The sequence below is a fragment of the Natator depressus genome, chromosome 1 (assembly GCF_965152275.1).
Source record: "Natator depressus isolate rNatDep1 chromosome 1, rNatDep2.hap1, whole genome shotgun sequence".
NCBI lineage: Eukaryota > Metazoa > Chordata > Testudines > Cheloniidae > Natator > Natator depressus.
Window position 1 is genome coordinate 99,917,245 of NC_134234.1, and position 23,086 is coordinate 99,940,330.

Below are 23,086 nucleotides of genomic sequence, written 5' to 3' on the forward strand. Positions count from 1 at the left end.
AGGGGCTTATCTTCAGCTGGTGTAACTTAGCAATAGTTCCATTGAAGTCAGTGGACTATCCTGATTCAAACAAGCTGAGGATCTGGCCCATATATTTTGCCTAAGATTTGAAAAGTTCTCTGGGGGACTTGGATGCCTAGTTTTCATTCATTTGTAATGGGAATTGCACATCCAAACAGGTGGCTTTGAACATCAGCCCTGACATTTTTATTTCCTGAGAATTAAACCTTTGGCCTAGAGTCATTTATTAGGAATAAAGTCAGCTAGATTTCTAAACATTCACAGGTGTGTGCCACTATGCCTGTTATGCAGCTGCCCCATCATGTGTGTATACAGTGGTTATAAGTAGTATGGCCTCTTGCTTTTCCACGAGCTTCTACTCCAAGATGTAACCAACACACAAACTTCTTGAGGCGTCTGTGGCAACAATTTTGAGACTGGCTGTTGATAAAGAACTAGGAGTGAAAACATTTTCTCCAAAATTTGCAGAATCAAATAGTTCTCTTTGAACATTATGTTCTGTAACTTTTTTATTATGGGAAGGGATGTAAGTCCTTTGTTATACAAGGTCCCACCTCACAACACTCTCTTCTCAGCCCTAGGATGTAGCACTATGAGCCCTGCCAACCCTGCAAACACAGGACAAGGACTTCAATCCCCACACAGCAATCTGCTGCCACTAGACCAGTGGTGGGAAACCTGCGGCTGCAGGAAGCCGCGGGCCACAGGGACGTGCTGGCCACCACTTCCCGCAGCTCCTGTTGGCTGGGAATGGTGAACTGCGGCCAGTGGGAGCTACTGGGGGCCATGCCTGCAGATGGTCAACATCAGCAAAATGTCTCACGGCCCGCAATCAGATTACCCTGATGGGCCGCAGGTTACCCATGGCCACACTAGACCATCAGCTGATCTCAGCACACTGTAGTTCATATTCAAAATTGTTTGAAGTAATTCAGTGATGGGATAAGTGAACCATTCCTAGTTTAATTCCTGTTGGTACCCAAACCTCTAAGTTGCTCCCATACCCAGGCCCTCTCTCTTTTTCAGCTGGGCCATTATGAAGATAGGAAATGTAACTATGTGTATCTCTGACCCTAGGTTGAGGGGACAACTCTTGTGCTGCCTGGAGGGAAAGGACTATGACCCCAAGCCTGTAAAGACCTATACACACGCTTAACTTTACTACTGAATGTAGTCCCTGGGAGCAAAGTTAAGCATGCACATATGTGTTTCAAGGATCAGGGCCTATGTGAAATGCAACATCTCATCTTCATTGTTCTTTTGTGAACCTGGGTTGATGTTAAAAAAAAAGAAATCACAAAATCCTCATGTGATGTTGCACCCTATAATGCTTTATAGAAATATGCTTATAAATGTAAATATGACATAACTGTTTTATGCTACATATGCCAGGTAACATATCTTTGCAAAGGTTATATTCTACTGAATGTATTCATCCTATTCGTATGCATGTATCATTTTTATATCTGAGGTTATGAGCGTTGGCTCTATGCTTGTATTTAAAGTGTTTGCTGTAGAAAGCACCTAAGGCAGATTTGGTCAACATAGTGTGAAGGGGTTATTCAAGTAATTGGGAGTACTTGGCCAACAATGGACCTTAATAGCCGCCAATTCACATCTGAGCTTTCCTGGGAACATTCGGGCTAACATGGCGTCGGCCTGTAAAGAACTGAGTCATGCATGGACATGTGACCTGTCCATGTGACTCCAGAACTCCACCTTGTAGCTATAATTCTACACAGGGGGAGAGAAGGGTTTCCACACACAAGACGGAGGCTATATAAGCCCCTGGGAAACCCCTCCATTTTGTCTTCAGCTGGCTCAAGAGATAGCCCGTCCACCCCAAAGGATGCCTGAAAGAAACTGGAACAATGGACAGTAACTACAGGGGTGTGAGTGATTGCTGGACCCAGACTAGCAGGAGGCTGGTCTATCAAAGAAGCTTACTGGAACATCTCTGAGGGTGAGATTTACTTGCATTTAGTTTCCTACAGTATTAGGCTTAGACTTGCGTGTTTTATTTTATTTTGTTTGTTAATTTACTTTGTTCTGTCTGTTATTACTTGGAACCACTTAAATCCTACTTTTTGTATTTAATAAAATCACTTTTTACTTATTAATTAACCCAGAGTATGTATTAATACCGGGGGGAGGGGGAGAAGGCAAACAGCTGTGCATATCTCTCTCTAAGTGTTGTAGAGGGCGAAGAATTTATGAGTTTACCCTGTATAAGCTTTATATAGGGTAAAACGGATTTATTTGAGGTTTGGACCCCATTTGGAGCTGGGTATCTGAGTGCCGGAGACAGGAACACTTCCTAAGCTGTTTTCAGTTAAGCCTGCAGCTTGTGAGGGACGTAGTTCAGACTTGGATCCGTGTTTGCAGCAGGCAAGCGTACCTGGCTCAAACAAGGCAAGGTACTGACATCCGAAGCTGCCAGGGAAAATGGGCTCAGAGATAGTCTAGGCACATCAGGTGGCAGTCCCAAAGGGGTTTCTGTGATCCAACCCATCACACCCTCTACACCAAACTAACTCTGACTCTAGGTGGGTTTGAGGCTCAGTGGGTTATCACAGCCCACTGTCTGTTTTCCTAGTAATACATTTTTTGAGGAAACAATGCAGCAGATTTACTTAGCTCATAATTTCTTTGGGGGCAGGGACTGTCTTTTTGTTGTGGGTTAGTACAATGTCTAACAGAATAGGGTCCTGGTCCACAACTGTGGATCCTAGGCATTATGGTAAAAGAAATAATAATAAAAATACCGAGTGCAGTGCTTATTGTCAAGAATCTTACCTCTCTTTTGTCATCAACCATGTTCCATATAATCTGAAAATGTCTAAGATCATTGTAGCTTAAAAGTTGGTCTTCTTCAGTGGAGTAAAACAATGAGAAATTCTCCACAATGATCGCTACAAAACACATAAATTAAACATAGTATAAGACTAGCCTGTCAGTACTTTCCAACAGTTATACATTACTTAGAGATAATGTATTTCAGCATGAACTGAATTTTCACATGTGGCTGTAACAGCAGCAACCTATGGACAACCCTGGTGCTAATGCAACCCCATATTGTGTGTTTTTGTTGTGCTCAAATTTGAAAATTTGGTCCTTAAATCTTAAATAGGGGCCTAATCTAATGCCCACTAAATTCAACTGGAAGATTCTCATTTACTTCAGTGGGAGTTGGAATATCAGGCGTATAAAATATAAACTGGAGAGTAGACTAGCTCTGGAAAAATGATTTCCTTTGTACAGCTCTCATCTACGCTTTCATTTTCAGACCTCATCAAAAGACATTTTCGTATTTAGCGTTAACAGCCAGCAATTTAAAATAAAGGTTAGAAACATGCAACATACCAGCCAAGTATCTGAAAACATCAGACCATTATAACATTAACTTGAGGGCATTTAACAATTTCTTTTTATTGAGAGAGTTTAAAAAAATGTTACAGTTGATATGGCCTACAATGTAAGGCCTGTTCTAGATGAGGCATCCAGATCTAAAGGCACTTCACCCACGTTCTAAGATAACTATTTTTCATATTCAATACTTGTTGCTCACCTACAAGCAAATTTAGCATTATGTATGCAATGATGACATAAAAGGAACAGAAATACATCAGAGCCCCAGCATAATTTCCACAATCTGTCTTCCAGTATGTGCTGTTATCTGGAGTACAAAAAGGAGGCTGAACCTTCAAAACAAAACAGTAAACAATTAAATCAACAAAATAGGAAAGGGATTGCTTATCGGTCTGCAGTTAACATAACTATATTTTGGTAACTATATTTTGGGAAAATAATAAAAATAATAAGGCACCTCAGACCAATGTAGGTTTTTTGGAGAAATACCACATTTGGGGGAAAGGAGGAAATATTTCTCTGTTATTTTAAATGGTAGTTGCTGAAAGCAGCTCAGAGCTTGACCTGGAGGTGATGGATTAGTGGGCAGAGTGAAGGCGAGGCAGATCGAAGATGCATGATGAATCCCTTTAACACATTTCTGCAATTACCCCCATATATGAGCATGGGTATATATTACTACAGCAAAACAGCAACCAGTGGCAATGAAATGTTATGACACATTTAACAAACAGCAATCACTCCCATGAGTTCAAGACAGAAAGTGAAGAACACCTTATCCAATGTAACTGAAACATGGGGGGGTGGGGGGAGGAAGAGATTTTATGTTAGGCAAAATAAAATGATGCTAATTGAATTTGGGCCAGGACATCAAGATTAATGTTCTTATGAAGTGTCCCAGGGTACTTCATTTCAAGGTCAGATTTATCTAAAGGACGATGGCACCATCAACAACACAGTGCTTCTTTGTACCAAGCCAGAGCACTGGATACTGAGTCAGAGGAAATTGCGCAACCAGTTTCTTGTCTGTTTTATATGTGATTGTGTTGTATTTACCATGCAGTCATGCATAATCTTGTTCCAGTCTTCCCCAGTAACTATTCTGAAGAGTACAGTAATAGCCTTGCCAGCTGATGAAAAGTTTGCATGCCTGTTTTTTTAAGCAAAAAGAGGGAAAGAGCAGCTCAGATGTCAGAAATAAAATCTTGGCAATATAAACACACGCAGCTTTCTGGAGAATTATTTTGCTGTGCATTCAACAAGTAAAAAAAATCATTTGTATTTTCTATTATTCTTATCTGAGCTTCATGCCCCATCTATTGTTGGTAGAACTCAGAGAATAATTTGCAAACTTATTCACTAAATAATTTATGCCATTAATTTAATAGGGATTTAGAAGCCGGACTTCAGCCACCCAGTTTTGAAAAATTTGGCTAATATCTTATCAAGTAATAAAAGCTCATTTGGGGCCATATCCTGCCCCAGGCCTTCATCTTATTTGTGCCCCTTCTGTGGTGCAAAGGGATGGAGAGATGTCCTTGGGTTATGTAGGGTAATTCCCAGGTGACGTAAAGCTTATGTAGCTGGCTCACTCTCACTCCATTCGAGGTGTAGGGACCATTTCTGGAGGAACCAAGGGTGTGAGCAGGTGTAGCTGTAGCACAGTGTTCCAGCAACCTCGGCGAGTGGAACAGTCCTTTTGGGATTGTTCCAGCAGGTACAAAGAAGAGCAGCCATTAGCCTTCTCTGTATTACACTGGGTGTCTGTTTAGTCCCAGGATTTGGGGAATGGGAAGGTGGCTTAGAGCCTTCTATCATTCGCTGTCAGCTGCGTGCCACTCAGCTAACCTAGAGATCTGGCTCTTGGTTGCTGACATAAAACCAAATGAAAATTTGTGCTCAGTAGATGGGAATATTTTATTTGGCTGTTAAAAACCTTCCACAAAGGGAAGCAAATATTGTACCTGTTAATGTTCTCTCCATATTTTACCGTGCCAAATAAAACTACTCCAGCAAAAGCATAACAAAGAAGCAGTAAGAACATTCCCACAATGATGAAGAAACTCTTATACATGCTGACAACCACAGTCAGCAGCAGCATTTTCAGTGTCACCTGGAAAGGCAGAGAGGAAACACAATTCATGATACTATTAAACAGAAATAAAGGAGACTTTAACACATTTGTAACTTTAAATCTTGTAATGATTGTTTTTTTAATTGGGAAAACAGATAGGCTGGTGTGCCAGTCCAGTAGTTTAGTGGTAGCTCCGTGAAATATGACACTGAGAGTCTGAGTTTGGAACAACACTTGGTCTCTTGTTCCAGGGTTTATGGCAGTGGATCTCAACCCTTTCCAGACTACTGCACTCCTTTCAGGAGTCTGATTTGTCTTGAGTATTCCAAGTTTCATCTCACTTAAAAACTACTTGCTTACAAAATCAGACATAAAAATACAAAAGTGTCACAGCCACACTATTACTGAAAAATTGCTTACTTTCACGTTTTAGCATATAATTATAAAATGAATCAATTGGAAAATAAATATTGTACTTGCATTTCAGTGTATAGTATATAGAGCAGTGGAAACAACTCATTGTCTGTACGAAATTTTAGTTTTTACTGATTTCGCTAGTCCTTTTTATGGAGCCTGTTGTAAAACTAGGCAAATAGCTAGGTGAGTTGATGTATCCCCTGGAAGACCTCTGCGTACCCCCATGGGTACTTGTATCCCTGGTTGAGAACCACTGGTTTACGGTAATCAGTAAAGGACTTCACTGGAGACTTAAAGAAACCCATCTATCTACAAGGGCAAACTCTAGCCAACCAGAGAGACTATGACATAACAATCAGCACAGATTGATTAAACCATTTTAATTTCTTACACAAGTCAGCCTGTTGTGTCCAAACAGAGACAAAGAGGCACAATACAGCAAAATGTAGAGAAAATGGAAGCTATATGATATTTTGGCATCATGGCAGAATTATTACCTTAGGTTGAATTAATATCAAAAATATTTGGACACTGCAGGAATGTCTCTTTATTTACAGGGGAGGTGTAACAATTTTCATCAGAATCATGACAAAGCTGACAAATCATGTTAACTTTTTTCCATCACACTACATCATAGCCATAACTTAATGGGACTGATAAAGCTTTTAACACGAAAGCCTAAATAACTAGGTTAAGGGCTTGAAAAAAATCTATAACCCTTCAAAAAGCTTTGATGGAAATGACCAGGTCTGGTTGTATAAGAGAACCAAGAGTTTTTCACTTGACTTCCAAGGCTCTCCATGCTCTGTGTGGTTAGACGGGGGCAGACTTTTTTCTTTGCTGAACAGACTCTGTGACTTACCTATTCTTAACCTTTTAGTCCTAATACAGAATTAATTTCCTTGACTGCAGTTACTCTAATATGTCTTATGTCATAGAAAATGTTTGGATAAAGTGTGGATACTGTTTGGAGAAGCTTTGCCACAACAGAATGCACAGTATTACCACTTACTAAAGAGACACATTTGTTCTCTGCATAGGTAGCTGTCAGTTACACCTGCTGTCTGTTACACTGGTGTAAATTTACATACCAGGTAAATTGAAAGTAACTCCAATGGAACTACTCTTAATTTATACCAATGAATCTGAGAATTTCGCCCAACATCTTTATTTTACTGAGCACGAATCCCTTATTTAGATAAAATATAACGTGCGAGATAACACTAGAAATGGACCTGCACTGTGCAGGATGGAGCTTCTGCATGTGGACAGCAGTACAACAAGATGAGCACATCACCCCATACCCTGCTTTCTTGTGGAGAAAATAAAATAAAATAAAATAAAAATAACACACACACATCGCAGCACATTGAAAAAGCAATGGTTACAAATACCGAAAAGGGCACAGTATATATTTACGGCTTTAGATGGCAATAATTTTAAATGATGTTGTGTCTTGGTTACCTTTTTGATGCCAAAAAATGTACATCATTTCCAATAACTATAATTTATTTCTGATATGTATTTCATCTTTATAAAATGTGTGGTATCCAATGCAAAGTTTGTCATGTTGGGTGTCTTCGGAAGGCTCATGAGGCACTGAGCATGGTTGTTATAGTGATGTTATAGTAATTGTTACAGTAATGTTATAGGTTATAATTTCATGTATATAGTTATGAGACTGAAAATGTATCCTCATGGCTTAAAGCAAGCCCAGGCAAAAACTCTCCAAGAACAGAGAGGCAGTTCACACCTCATCAGGGCATGTATGGGACAAACCCAGCCCAGCCTCACAGGAACAAAGGACGCTGGCCTAGACAGCAACAAAAGAATCTGTTGGACTCTTGAGGGAGTCACCCCCCCTTCCTTTGGTCACTTTGGAACTGAGATGAGGTAATGCTCATCTGACTCTGAAGTGGGGGAGGCAAAGCCAAGAGGGAAGAAAGAACATATAAAAGGGAGACACATTTGCCATGCTCTTCCTCTCTCTTCCACCTACATCTACAGACACCACCACCACCAAGTAACTGAAGCGCTGATCAAAGGGGAGAGCCTGGATGAAGAGCAGCCAGCCAGTCTGTAGTGAGAAGCATCTGATTTGTAAGGGCACTGAAAGTGTTAAGATCAACTTAGAATGTGTTTTGCTTTTATTTCAGTTGACCAAATCTGACTTGTTATGTTTTGACTTATAATCACTTAAAATCTATCTTAATAGTTAATAAATCTGTTTGTTTATTTTACCTGAAGCAGTGCGTTTGGTTTGAATCGTGTCAGAGACTCCCCTTGGGATAAGAAGCCTGGTACATATACGTTTCTTTGTTAAATTGATGAACTCACATAAGCTTGCAGCGTCCTGCAGGCATAACTGGACACTGCAAGATGGAGGTTCCTAGGGTTGTGTCTGGGACTGGAGATATGGGCTAGGGTCATTCGGTTGCACAATCCAAGGAGCAGCTTAGATGCCAGAGGCTGAGCATGAACAGCCCAGGAGTGGGGGTTCTCACAGCAGAGCAGGGTATGGCTGGCTCCCAGATTCAAGGATTGGAGTGATCTAGCAGATCACCAGTCCGAATAACACCAGAGGGGAACTTCACAATGTAATACACCTAAAACCCTGATATTTTAAGTGAAGTATATAAAATGGAGACTTATAGCAGCAGTACACAAAAGGGAGACCTATAGAGTGTACTGTAGAAAAGCAAAGTGATAAATCTTTTAATCTATGCATAAGCATTGTATTGACTGTAATTCCCGATTTGTACTTACATGTTTCCCACAAATGGAGAAGAACCTGAAGACAATTACACATGCACCCATCATATATGTGTACGCATTCTGAAATTTAAACACAAGAGACTTCATATACAGTGTCCCGCAGTGATCTCTCAAATGATCAGTTTTTCTCCATGAATCTCTCTTTGAAATATACAGTGCAATCAGCATTTTTTAAAAAGTAATGAAACAGAAACTGGTACCGCCAATATTTCAACAACAAATGCTGAACAATAATAAACTAACAGAAAAAGCGGTGCCACTTCAAAAGCACTAACCAAACCTCCCAACACAATAAACCAACAAAGCCCTCACAGTTCTCTTAGCTGGGCTGTAATTATGTCCAACAGCCTTCCAGGTCTATGAGTCTAGGCAGCTGCTGGCTTGCAGAAACTCCACAGGCCTGCCAAGCTACTCAGCAGCAGGGGGCAAATTGAGGATGCCAGGGACAAAGGGACAGCACACAAGGCAGGTTTGCCCCCACAAAGAGTGCTTGAGAAAGACCAGAGGGAAGGCCCTCAACAATGTAGGGAGGTGAGAGCCAGCCACAACTGGGGATTGTTGACAAAAGCCACCTCTCCTCTCCAGTGACAAGGTGGGAGAACTCATGTTCCCACAAATGAGGATGTGCAGCCCCCCCTCTTTTTTTAAAAAAACTTGAGAGGGAATGCGCAGCTGACGTCCTCCTTGGACAGGTAAATCTTCTACCTTCCAGGACTAAACATTGTTCTGTAACAAAAACTCATGGACCAGATTCACTGACATGCTTTGCGCTGTTTATCGGTTTAGAACCTCTGCATTATTTTTCTGTACAATAACTCCTACCTAGATTATTCCCTCCAGACTCTCTTCCTCTTTCACTCCCCAATGAAACTGCTCCTGGCAAGATCTCCCAATCCCAGGACACCACATTTCTTCCCTCTCCTCATTCTAATCCAGGGGTCTCAAACATGCGGCCCACCAGCTCTCCGCGTCGTCCCCCCCCCGCCCCGTTCCCCCAGCATTTACCTAAAGTGGGTCCGGCCTGGCGTGCACTGGGGGGCAGGACAGGCTCTCTCCCTGCCTGCCCTGCCCCAGGAAGTGGCCAGGACCTGGGGGAGGGGGACACAGGGGTCTGTGTGTTGCCCTGGCCGCGCCTCCAGGTACCTCCCCCGAAGCTCCCATTGGCCGTGGTTCCCCGTTCCTGGCTAATGGGAGCTTCAGAGAAGGTACCTGGAGGAGTGGCCAGGGCAACACACAGACCCCTGTGCCCTCCCGCCTCCCTCAGGTCCCGGCCGCTTTCCGGAGCGGTGCGGGGGCAGGGCAGGCAGGTGGGGAGCCTGCCCTGCCCCCCAGTGTGCGCCGGGCCGGACCTGTCCCCCAAACCCCTCCTGCAGCTGAACCCCCTGCTGCACCTCTCCTGCACCCCAACCCCCTGCCCTGAGCTGCCTGCTGCACCCTGCACCCCGTGCCCTGAGCCCCCTGATGCACCCTGCACCCCCTGGGGGCAGGGAGGGGGCAGAGTTGGGGTGGGGATTTCAGGGAAGTGGTTGGAATGGGGGCAGGGAAGAGGTGGGGCAGGGGCGGGGCCTCACGGAAGGGGTGGAGTGGGGGTGGGGCCGGGGCAGCTGAGGGGGTGGTGATCAGTGGTGTGGCCCTCAGGCCAATGTACTAGTCCTCATGTGGCCCTCGTGGTCATTTGAGTTTGAGTCCCCCTGTTCTAATCCCTCCCAAAGAGTCCCTTCTTCCACAAGGCCTGCAGACCCTAACCCATATCAGTCCAATATCTTCTCCACCTCAGCACTATAGGATGGAACAAAAATCTAGTTCACCAACCCCACAAATTGTTACCTTCTTCTTGGTTCCCAGGGTATCTTGTTTTATTTGGGTCTTATTTTTAGTTTGTAAACACCGTGGGGTTGGCAACTGTCCTTATTTGAGTCAGGGATAGCAGTAAAACTGTTGGTGATTAACAAATAAAACCAATAAATGATCATTGGAGTTGCAATGGGGGGAGGGATAGCTCAGTGGTTTGAGCATTGGCCTGCTAAATTAAGGGTTGTGAGTTCAATCCCTGAGGGGGCCATTTAGGGATGTGGGGCAAAAATTGGGGATTGGTCCTGCTTTGAGCAGGGGGTTGGACTATATGACCTCCTGAGGTCCCTTCCAACCCTGAGATTCTATGATTCTATGATCTTACAAGTAAGGCAAAGTGTAGTATCACCCATATAACACCAAGGGAGGTCACCAAAAGGTCATATCGATTTCTTCTGCTTTGCCAGAAGCCAGCAGGTGACATGGCAATAATCTTCATCGTGACCTAGAGAACAATAAAGATAGTCTTGCTTGTACAAATTCTTAGCAAAAGGTTATTTTTCACTATAATAACATTTGGTCCCTAAAATGTTTTGGTAGTGTTCTACTTGCAGATTGATTTTAAGTGAGTAGGAGTTTTAATAGTTAAACAAAGGGTTAGTATGAAGGAAGAAAACGATTAAGCTGATGATGCACAACTAAAAAATTACATGTGTGTGTTTGGGTGTATGAAGTGACTGACATATATATTAATGCCAATTTCATACAAATACACTTAAATCCAAGGTTATAACTGTCTTATAAAAGTCTCATGTACTGCAAATTAATTTAAAAGCAACCTTCTTTTTCCTGTTGCAAAAGTGTTTTGTTTTACTTCTCGTGAACTCCATCCATGCTCAACAGCATACGTCAGCACAGGAAGCATAAGATTGGAAGAGAAAATAGTGTGGGCCAGTAGATTGCAGTGGGTTTCACAATGCTCCGAATGAACACAGAGACTGAAAGGGTTGACTTTTCTTAGAAACAGGTTTCAGAGGAGTAGCCGTGTTAGTCTGTATCAGCAAAAACAACGAGGAGTCCTTGTGGCACCTTAGAGACTGAGGGTATGTCTACACTACGAAATTAGGTCGATTTTATGGAAGTCAATTTTTAGAAATCGATTTTATACAGTCGATTGCAATGTCCCCACTAAGCACATTAAGTCAGCGGAGTGTGTCCTCACTACCGTGGCTAGCATTGACTTACAGAGCGGTGCACTGTGGATAGCTATCCCACAGTTCCTGCAGTCTCCGCTGCCATTTGGAATTCTGGGTTAAGCACCCAATGCCTGATGGGGCAAAAACACTATCGTGGGTGGTTTCGGGTACATGTCGTCAGTCGCCTCTCCCTCTGTGAAAGCAACGGCAGACAATCGTTTCGCGCCTTTTTTCCTGGTTACCCATGCAGACGCCATAGCACGGCAAGCATGGAGCCCGCTCAGCTCACCGTCACCACTGCTGTTGTGAGCATTGTAAACACCTTGCGCATTATCCTGGACTATATGCAGAACCAGGCTAAGAGACGCCAGCACAAGGAGGATTGTGATGAGGATATGGTCACAGATGTTCCCGAAAGCATGGGCTGTGGCAATTGGGACATCATGGCGGCAGTGGGGCTGGTTGATACAGTGGAACGCCAATTCTGGGCCAGGCAAACAAGCACAGACTGGTGGGACCACATAGTGTTGCAAGTATGAGATGATTCACAGTGGCTGCGAAACTTTCGCAGGCGTAAGGCCACTTTCCTAGAACTCTGAATTGCTTTCCCCCACCCTGAAGCACAGAAATACAAAAATGAGGGCTGCCCTGACAGTTGAGAAGAGAGTGGCGATAGACCTGTGGAAGCTTGCAATGCCAGACAGCTACCGGTCAGTCAGGAATCAATTTGGAGTGGACAAATCTGCTGTGGGGGCTGCTGCGATGCAAGTAGCCAACACTATCACTGAGCTGCTGATATCAAGGGTAGTGACTCTGGGAAATGTGCAGGTCATAGTGGATGGCTTTGCTGCAATGGGATTCCCTAACTGTGATGGGGCGATAGACGGAACGCATATCCCCATCTTGGCACCAGACCACCTTGCCAACCAGTACATAAACTGCAAGGCGTACTTCACAATGGTGCTGCAAGCACTGGTGCAATATCATGTGCAATTCTATAAATCGGCTAAAATGTAAAGGTTGCTTAGGCTTTACTTTGAGCCTCTTTATTTGATGACTAGCAAAGTGGGTCTTTTTAGTTGCCATCTCCTTTCTTAGGCACACAGAGGAGCTGAGTTCTCTGATTACTAGACTGTTTTATCGGCAGATGTTTCCAGACAGAATTGTTTCTAGATTAGGGACAAAATATTGATACAAATCAATCTACTTTGATTTCTTTCCCCCATAAATCTGGGGAAAATGTCATTTTTGTATGTTGTGATTTCTTTTGTCCAAACAAAACCCTTTTGAAATGCTTGGAAATTGTTTGTTTTCACAGGCAGAACAAGAGAGTAGGGATTTCTAAAGCAATCGTTACTTGGTGAATAAAAACTGGCCATGTATCCTACAAATCAAACCTCTCCATATCTGCTCACTCTTCCAGAGGCACTGACTCCTCTTGGGCAGAGACGGCATAGGCAACATATGATGTATGTAGGACTGCTACAAGGTATTCACTTCATTGCTTATCCATCATCGCTAGCAAAACCTATCATAGGAACATAGGAACTGTCATATTGGATTAGACCAGTGATCCATCTACTCCACTATCCTGTCTGGGACAGTGGCCAGTACCTGATGTTTCAGAGGAAAGTGCAAAAAATCTTGTAGTGGAATTATGGAATAAGTGAACCATAAGGGGAAGTTTATTCTTAACTCCCATACATTTGTGATTGGCTTACAATCTGAAAGATGAGGATTTATATCCCTTCTCATTTTTCATCTTATCCAGTGTAACTATGTTATTACCTATACAAATATCTAATCTTTTTCTGAATCCTACTAAGCTCTCAGACTCATTCATATCTTGTGGAAATGAGTTCCACAGGTTAATTATGCTCACAGAGCTGATTTTGGTTGCAGTGTTTTCCAGGCTGCTAACTGAGGAAAACCAACCTCCTTCTTTTCACTGCTTGTACTAGATATTGCTTTTTAAGATGGGAGAAGAGAGTCATATGATAAAGGAAAATATACACCAATAGTTATAGGTTTCAGAGTAACAGCTGTGTTAGTCTGTATTCGCATCCGATGAAGTGAGCTGTAGCTCACGAAAGCTCATGCTCAAATAAATTGGTTAGTCTCTAAGGTGCCACAAGTACTCCTTTCTTTTTTTTTTTACCAATAGTTATGTTTGTCATAGTCTTCCCCCATTATATCCCTGTTATATAATCTTTACTTTTCTATGCTCGTATCTACATACTACCTGTAATTCTGTTGCTTTTGCTTTTTAAATGACTGAAGGAAAGGAGATGGATACACACACAGAGATGCTTATAAATATATGTGCTTTCAATGGCTAACAGTCTTTTTGCCTTCTGTTTTCTCATGGTGTCATATTTAAACAGACTGAGAATGAAAGGAAGGATCAGGCACAAGGTGTACATTTTAAGCAGGACTTCCCAGGTAGCAAGGCCTTGTGCTGGTTCACTGCACAGAATACCATTTGCTGCTCTGCTTTAGAAATTTACTGAAATACCATTGCCACTGCTATACATATCCAGGATGAAATTATCTGGGTTGCAGATACATGTACTGAAAAGGACACACAAGTCAGCATTTTGGGGCTCTAGCCCCATAACAAGTAAAACACCCATTTCTGCAATACATACTCAAGCACTAGTCGCCCCAGGGATATGTACCCTGAAATTAAAACTTGGACAGTAACCCTGGAACCAAAATAAAATATACAAAACCTAGTCTGAATCTGGAGAAAGAATTAAATATATTACTGTACCTCTAGGACAAAAATGAAGGTGAAAACAACGGACATTGTTGCTAAAGGAACAGTCACTGGATCTTCGACATCCCACTGAAATGGAACAAAGATAGTAGATCATAAAACAGATATAAAAATCTATTTACCACTTTTTAATTTTTATTTCAGTGTGTATTGTTGCCAGAGATTCTGTTTTTACAGTGAATAACACATTCAGGCAGGAATGGCAGGTGGGAGCATCTTTCCTTTTATATGGATTTAGCCTTAAATGAGAAATTAAAAATAGTGGGCCAGATTGTTAACTGGTATAAACTGGCGCAGCTCCAGAGACTTTAATGGATCTGCACTGATTTACACCAGCTGAGGAGCTGGCCCGCTGTATTAAGAAATATTATATTTCTAGCAGTTCATTGCTAGCTATGGCCTTATGTACAGTTCAGTATTCGTTCCACTGCTGTTACAAGACGCAATAAGAAACAAAAATACCTTCACTGAAAGCAAGACAGACTGGGCCAGAACGAGCACAGCAATAGTCCTCTTAAAAAACGGATGCTGCGTTATATCATACATTTTTGCTCTAAAGCCATCATTATCTGAAACGGAAGGAGTTAAACAAGAAGAATTAAAATGCACACAGTGGTATTTTTTTTCTCCCTGTTTCTTGACATATTCTTCTTGTTTGTTAATGGTAACCTAATCCTTGCCTAGTTTTGAAATACATTTCTAATTTTCTGCTACAGTTCCACATATCAAAGAGTGCTTCTGAACATGTAATTTCAAATACTGAACACCAATGTTGCATGAAGGCTTTGGTAGGGGTAAAGCAAGTGCATCATTCAATTGCTGTCAAGATAATACATTCGATTCATGTCATTAACAGGCAAGTGCAAATATATTTCATTTCAAATTCATTTTTTCATTAAGGCTTATCCTAAAACCACGGAAGCGCAACCTTTTCCGGGTTGATTTTACTAGCCTTACGCAGAGATCTGTAGTGGGAGCCTGTTTCCACATTAACTTATGCACAATCTCCTAGTGGCCTAACGATTACAATTTTAATTTGAATCTTAGACTCCTGGGGAATTATGAACACTAGGCTCAACATGAATAACGTCAGAATATCTTTGATACCCGGACGAGGTGGGAGATGAAGAGGTTGAGCTATCTTCAGTCTGCTCTTTAGATCTTCCCACCGTCTCTGATCTACAGTCAGTAAAGCTGTACCCTTAACAAAGAAAAACAAGAAGCTTTTGTCATACAAAATCTTAAACATTTAAATGTTGTGCGCGTGAAAACAACAGCTTGCCTTGGTGCTTAAAATAAAGTTCCATAGTCAAACTCTCCTTGAATAACACAGTATTTGGGTAAAGGGGTCAGAGCATCAGCCCTGCACTCAAGAAGATTTCCAAATGCACTAGCTGTGAGTTTCTGGGACTCAACTCAGCAAGCTCAGTTGTGGCTCTTTGTATCAGCGGCCCAGTGGGGGTAGGGAAACCCTACAGGAGGTCTTCCATTTGTCTGAACACCATTTGCTGGGGAGCACTGTTTTCAACAGTGGTCAATTCTTTGCTGTAGAAAACCCTGCAGGAGGGTATTAGTTTGTCAGCACTGCTCTAGCTTGTCAGGGAACCAGCCTTCTACAAAATCACTACAGACACACTTCCTATGCTTGTAGTATAATTTAAATAAAATAAACATATGCTATGCTACAACATTTTCCACAAAGGAAGCATAAGAAGTGCAGATATGACTTCAGGGTAGGTAGTAATAAAGAGCACACACATAAGCATTTTGATAGCATAGTACAAACTATACTATTTAAAATTATCTTAAGACATAATACGGTCCTTACAACATCAGAGAGCTGTAAAATCTCATACCAAGGGTTTGGAGCTGGAAAATCAACAGAGAACTTTTAAAGGCAAATGTCACAGATTTCTCTCTCAGACACACAGAAACTTTTCCCACTAAGCACTTAACTATACAAAGCTGTGTGTGCAGTGGTACCATCCTCATGGCGTGTCTTGGAATGTCTAGACTCTGGAACAGTGAGTCAAACAAACAGGTGGCTGTCCTACTAATAAGATCAGAAAAGCTCCCTCTGAGGTAGACAAAATCTCTTTATGGAATTGTGTCCCCAAGATATGCCCTGGGAAGATACACCCTAAAATGTGATGCAGTTAAAGAGACTGATTATTATAACATGTATTAATTCTCGCTGTTAGGCCAAAAATCATACAGCAAAGGAAATATTAAATTAAAAGGATTACACAATAAAAAGATTAATAAAAATTAGTGGATTGTTGGAAAGATTCATTACAGAAAAAAAAGTGGTGGTAAAACAAAGATAAAAGCTTAGTGAAATTTAAAAACAACCATGTCACAGACTCTAGATCTGTGTCTCAGGAGCTTTCCACCTCACCACCATTTGTCAAGTGAGGAACTCAAAGAATGCTTCTCTTTGTTCATTGCTTATGGGTCAAATTGAGACCAGGCCTAAATTCATACTTCAGTGCACCTGCATCTGCTCACTTCAGATCTGAATTTGATCCTATATCTCTCTTTAGGTAATATGATCCGAAAGCAATAATGAGTTTGCTTCTTGAATTGTAACTTACTTATATTAGCATCCGCACATCTTATTATCTCATATTGCACAATGTGTCATACGATGTTTAAAGCTAACCAAGTATGAAACTATTCCCATGTGAGATACAATAACTGAATTATTACCTTATTTTCATTGAAATTAGCAATGACAACTCCAACAAAGAGGGTCAATCCAATCATGCAGCCCAGAAACACAAAGACATGAATATAGATTCCATGGATCTGCATATATGAAAAATATGATTATTCATCAAAACAAATTCAGCAGCTTTTGAAGCATTAACAGGATTTGATATGCTTGCTTACCGGCCCCACGCGATGAATAATGACATCTCTGACTTCCACCCAGCCTTTTAATGAAAGAACTTCAAATAGTGCCAACATGGCATTTCCCACATTGTCAAAATTAAAATTGCGAGGATTTGCCCTGAAATAATAGTAAAGAAATGAGTGCATTTTAACTATCTTCTGATAAGACGGATCTTAGGCATCTTACTGTGGCCCCTCTAAGTCAAAGAACACAACCTCATGCTATACAAAGGAGCTACTCATATAAAGAAGCACAGTTTTTATTTGTGTTATTACTCAACTTTTCTTTCCATATCTGCTTAGTTTTTCTTCATAGTCTATGTTAGTCTGAGACTGTAAACTCCTTTGTTACAGTGTGACTGTGGCATTGTCTAAAGCTCTACAAAACATCATGCAAAGCTCTGAATAATAATACTTCGAAAATGAAAAAAATTACAGATACTCCACTTAATTGCTAAATCTTTACTATCTCATATTTATTTAGCATCTGAGCTACTGTAAAAACGAGTGTTTCTGACAATACATTGCCAAAAGTTAGCCATCGTGAAAAAAATGGTTCTGATGACACTGGCAGAAACAAAGCTGTGTCATACAACTCTGCTAACGTACCTCAAGGAACAGAATTTTCAAAAGTACCTATGCGATTTAGGCTCCTGATTTAGTCAGTAGGTGCTTCTGCAAATTATCATTCATATTCATTCATAATATCAGATTTTGCTAGTCCAAAGAGAAATGTTAATGAGAGGAAATCACTGGTTTTCTCAGCCTTCAAACATAACATTCTTTGTGTTAGCCAGGATTCCAAAGGAAGAAACTCCATTTGAAAATCAAAGACTCCACTAGAGGTTAGTTTTTTAAAGAGCGGTGCATCCCCAACCAGAGACAGATTTTCCAAAACGCTCAGCCTCAGCTACCATTCAGACACCAAAATAAGTAGCTAGATTTCCAGTTTCCCTCCCAGCATAACTTTTTGGAATATCTCACCACTAAGGCTATGTCTACAATCTGAGTGTGATTCCCCTGCTCGTGTACACATACTCGCGGTAGCTCGATGAGAGTCGGTGTGGGTATAAACAGTTGTGTAGCTGTGGTAGCACTGGCAGGGGCAACAGAGGCATGGCTCAGCGGCGCTTAGTACAAACCTGCTCAGCCATGCCTCCATTGCCACTGCCCATGCAACTGCAGCTACACTACTGTTTATACTCACGCTAGCACTCGTTGAGCTACCAGGGGTATGTGCACACGAGCCGGGGAATCACACCCATAGCTTGCTGTATGGACATAGCTCCCACTGTGACCCTCAGGCTATCAGGTACTGGGCTCTTGAAAATCTGGTCCTACAAGGCCAACAATTGGTACTCACCTCCTTGAGGTAACACATTTTCTGCAGTGACAAAAAAATTCTCCAAACTTCATAGTTTTGCTGATTAAGATCTTTTTAGTTATTTCTGGATCAAGCTGAAGTGGATTGAATGTGCTTACTTACAGGAATTCTGCCTTCAGAATTTATCTGAAGCATACAGAAGCTGAAAGAGTTCTGCAGATGCCACAGCTTCACTGACTGTTCAAATCACAGTGTATTATTTCATTAGTGTAGGATGGCTCGGAATCTTCCCTTGCTACCATCTTCTTTTACTCCCCTCCCTCCCTCCCAACGGAAATAATTTTAGCTGTTTGGTTGAATTTGCAAAAAGTGAAACAACCTCCTTTCAAAATATAAGCAATTAAAGACAATTTTCACACATTTTTAGGTGTTAGAAAATCTTAAATTGACACTTTCAGAATATAAACCATAGACTTATTGTTGCCATTAAATCATTGTTGCATCTGAGATACCACAATTAGGGCTGTCGATTAATTGCAGTTAACACACACCATTAACTCAAAAAAATGAATCACGATTAAAAAAATGAATCATGATTAATCACAATTTTAATCACAGTTAAACAATAGACTACCAATTGAAATTTATTAAATATTTGTGGATTTTTTTCTACATTTTCAAAGGTATCGATTTCAATAACAACACAGATTACAAAGTGTACAGTGCTCACTTTATTTTATTATTTTTGATTACAAATATTTGCACTGTAAAAATGATAAATAAATAGCATTTTTCAATTCACTTCATACAAGTACTGTACTGCAATCTCTTTATATTGCAAGTGCAACTTACAAATGTAGATTTGTTGTTGTTGTTACATAAAAAACTCAAAAACAAAACCATGTAAAACTTTAGAGCCTACAAGTCCACTCAGTCCTACCTCTTGCTCAACCAATCGCTAAGACAAACAAGTTTGTTTACATTTATGGGAGATAATGCTGTCCATTTCTTATTTACAATGTCACCAGAAAGTGAGAGCAGGTGTTCGCATGGGACTTTTGTAGCAGGCATTACAAGGTATTTAGATGCTAGATATGCTAAACATTCATATGCCCCTTCATGTTTCAACCACCATTCTAGAGGACATGCTTCCATGCTGATGATGCTTGTTAAAAAAATAATTAGTTAATCAAATTTGTGACTCAACTCCATGGGGGAGAATTATCTGTCTCCTGCTCTGTTTTACCAGCATTCTGCCATATATTTCGAGTTATAGCAGTCTCACACGATGACCCAGCACATGTCGTTCATTTTAAGAACACTTTCACTGCAGATTTGACAAAACACAGAGAAAGAACCAATGAGAGATTTCTAAAGATAGCTACTCGACTCAAGGTTTAAGAATCTGAAGTGCCTTCCGAAATCTGAGAGGGACGAGGTGTGGAGTATGCTTTCAGAAGTCTTAAAAGAGCAACACTCCAATGCGGAAACTACAGATGCTGAACCCCCCCAAAAGAAAATCAACCTTCTGCTGGTGGCATCTAATTCAGATGATGAAAATGAACATGTGTTCATCTCCACTGCTTTGTATCGTTACCTAGCAGAACCCGTCATCAGCATGGACACATGTCCTCTGGAATGGTGGTTGAAGCATGAAGGGACACATGAATCTTTAGAGCATCTGGCACATAAATATCTTGCAATGCTGGCTATAACAGTGCCATGTTCTCACTTTCAGCTGACACTGCAAAACAAGAAGCAGGCAACATTATCTCCTGCAAATGTAAACAAACCTGTTTGTCTGAGTGACCGGCTGAACAAGAAATAGGACTGAGTGGACTTGTAGGTTTAAAGTTTTTCAATGTTTTATTTTGGAATGCAGTTTTTTTGTACATAAGTTCAACTTTCATGATAAAGAAATTGCACTACAGTACTTGTATTAGGTGAATTGAAAAACACTATTTCTTTTGTATTTTACCGTGCAAATATTTGTAATAAAAAATAAATATAAAGTGAGCACTGTACACTTTGAATTCTGTGTTATAATTGAAATCAATATATTTGAAAATGTAAAAAGCATCCAAAATATTTAAATAAATGGTATTCTATTATTGTTTAACAGTGTGATTAATCGTGCAATTAATCATGATTAATTTTTTAATCCCGTGATTAATCACGATTAATTTTCTTAATCGCTTGACAGCCCTAATCACAATATTTCCCTGTGCATAAAATAGGAAATATCTGATGTGTACAGTAATAGGCAGCATGTTTGCCTTTTCTGTATTTCCCTCAGGTTGGTAGGGAAACTAGATTGGTCTGTTTGTCACCAATGTTATTTGCTACTTTCAGTACTACAATGATGAAGTGTTTGGGTCCTGCAGCAGATTAGCAACTGAACTATCTAAAGAAAGATTGGCCAAATTACAACTACTCACCAGACTCGTGGCACCCAAAATCCAGGCTTCTTCTCTCCAGGTCTTAGCTTTAAATTCAGATTTTTTGAAACACTTACATTTATTCTGAAGATGCCATGACAATCTTCCTATAGTAAAATAAAGCACATTGGGTGAAATATACACCTGCAGAGAGGTGAGGACGCTGTACAACACAAACAGCACAATAAATAAGGCACCTTGAAACAGTGTAAATGGAACAAAAGGGTTATTTTTAGGTACTGGATTAATTGCATTGGGAACTGAACATTTTCATATGCAGGGAAGATACAGCATGAGCAGTGACCATGTAGAATCATCATTCGGCACTTCAAGGCCCCCCTCCAAGACTGAGAGGACTAGTAAATCTGCAAGTTCATTCAGCTCTTGGCCTTTTTTCTGAGAGTGTCATGGTGTTTATGTGATGCTTGACTGCAAGTGGAATGACGCTATTAATCTGCTTCACATAGGCCACGTAACACTGGATGGTACTTTTTGTCACTATCAGCCTGGCCTGGATTTTAACTGGTGATCGAGGATTGCTAGGTTTCATAGCCCATTTCCAGTCCTTTGCGCTGTTCAGTCCTTCAGCGCTCAAATGTCATGAACTCGATATCTTTCTCATGTCTTCCTCAAATGCCTGGCACTCCCATTCCTTTTGCACTACGTAACAACCTTCTCTTCATTCAAACCACTTCCTAAAACACCCTTCGTCAGTGAACCTTCTTCCAATTCTTACAATCATAACCTCCCACAGAAAGCAGTGTGTATTGTAAAAGAAAGCAAGAAAAAGACATGGAAGAGAGGGTTACTCACTCTGTGCAGTAACTGAGGTTCTTCGAGAGGTGTGTCCCTATGGGTGCTCCACTGTAGGTGCAGTAGCATCCCTGTGCCTGGGATCGGAGATCTTTGGCAGCAGTGCCAGCTGGGCTGCACACGCACTCCTCCCTGTCTCACGCTATGAGCAGTGGCTATATAGCACTGTGTGGTTCAACTGCCCTCAGTTCCTTCTCTACCACAGAGCCTACGTTTGAACTCTGAAGTGGAGGGAAGGAGGGAGGGTAGTGAAGCACCCATAGGGACACACATCTTGAAGAATCTCAGTTACTGCACAGAGTGAGTAACCCTCTCTTCTTCTCCGAGTAGTGTTCCCATTGGTGCTCCATTGTAGGTGAGTGTAGAGCAGTGCCCCTAGATGGAAGGCTGGGGCTTCAAAGGGACATCTACTAAGGAGGATGGAACAGTGGTCCTAGTATGGCATCTGATGCCGTGTCATGGGTGATCGCATAATGTTGACTAAATGTGTCCGTGGGTGCCCATGTGGCTGCCTTACAAATGCCAGTAATCGGTATGTTATTTAGAAAAGCTATTGAGGTAGACAGCAAGAGAATGGAATGTGTACAAGTTCCAGGAGAGGTTTGAAGTTTGCGTCATTGGTAGCAAAGGTGGATGCATTCTGAGACCCATTTTGACAGACGTTGTTTGGATATGACCAATCCTTTTGATCTTTCATCTATAGAGAGGAATAAGCATGGTGACTGTCAAGGTAAAAGGCTAGTGTTCATCTGCCATCCAAGGTGTCATGGCTTCATGTTGTTTGCCACGTGGTTTAGGAAGAAGAAGGGAGGTGGATAGGTCAGTTTAGATGGAAAGAGGATGGTACCTTGGGTAAAAACTTCAGGTGTGGTTGTAATGTGACCTTCTTTTGTAAAAGATTGTGTATGAGGGGTACACCATGAGGGCATCTATTTCTCCTACCCATCGGGCAGATGTGATGGATATGAGAAAGACCATTTTAATGGATAGGTGCATGTAGGATCAGGTTGCCATAGGTTCAAATGGAGGGCTGGTGAGATAGGCTGAGATCCCAAGGAGGGGTGGGTTCTCGTACCTCAAGGAAAGATTCTGTAGGAACCCTTAAGGAATTTTTTTGTCATTGGGTGGTTGAATACTGAATGACCTTCTATCTTGGAGTGGAATGCAATAATGGCAGCCAGATGTACATGAACA

The 23,086-nt window shown here is 41.3% G+C and overlaps 1 protein-coding gene across 4 annotated transcripts in view; it reads right to left on the reverse strand.

The window, feature by feature from the left end:
* NALCN (sodium leak channel, non-selective) overlaps positions 1–23,086 on the reverse strand; it is a 350,272-nt gene that overhangs the window by 11,064 nt on the left and 316,122 nt on the right. For 3 of the 4 annotated variants that reach the window (XM_074963156.1, XM_074963152.1, XM_074963165.1), the window contains 12 exons: positions 21,080–21,186; positions 17,315–17,435; positions 17,132–17,230; positions 15,530–15,623; positions 14,885–14,991; positions 14,417–14,491; positions 10,833–10,952; positions 8,648–8,716; positions 5,355–5,503; positions 4,447–4,540; positions 3,590–3,722; positions 2,818–2,933 (listed from right to left, as the gene is read on the reverse strand). In XM_074963156.1, the coding sequence (XP_074819257.1) occupies positions 2,818–2,933; positions 3,590–3,722; positions 4,447–4,540; positions 5,355–5,503; positions 8,648–8,716; positions 10,833–10,952; positions 14,417–14,491; positions 14,885–14,991; positions 15,530–15,623; positions 17,132–17,230; positions 17,315–17,435; positions 21,080–21,186 (1,284 nt within the window). The remainder of the gene's footprint in view (positions 1–2,817; positions 2,934–3,589; positions 3,723–4,446; positions 4,541–5,354; positions 5,504–8,647; positions 8,717–10,832; positions 10,953–14,416; positions 14,492–14,884; positions 14,992–15,529; positions 15,624–17,131; positions 17,231–17,314; positions 17,436–21,079; positions 21,187–23,086) is intronic. The other variant, XM_074963170.1, reaches the window with a different exon arrangement.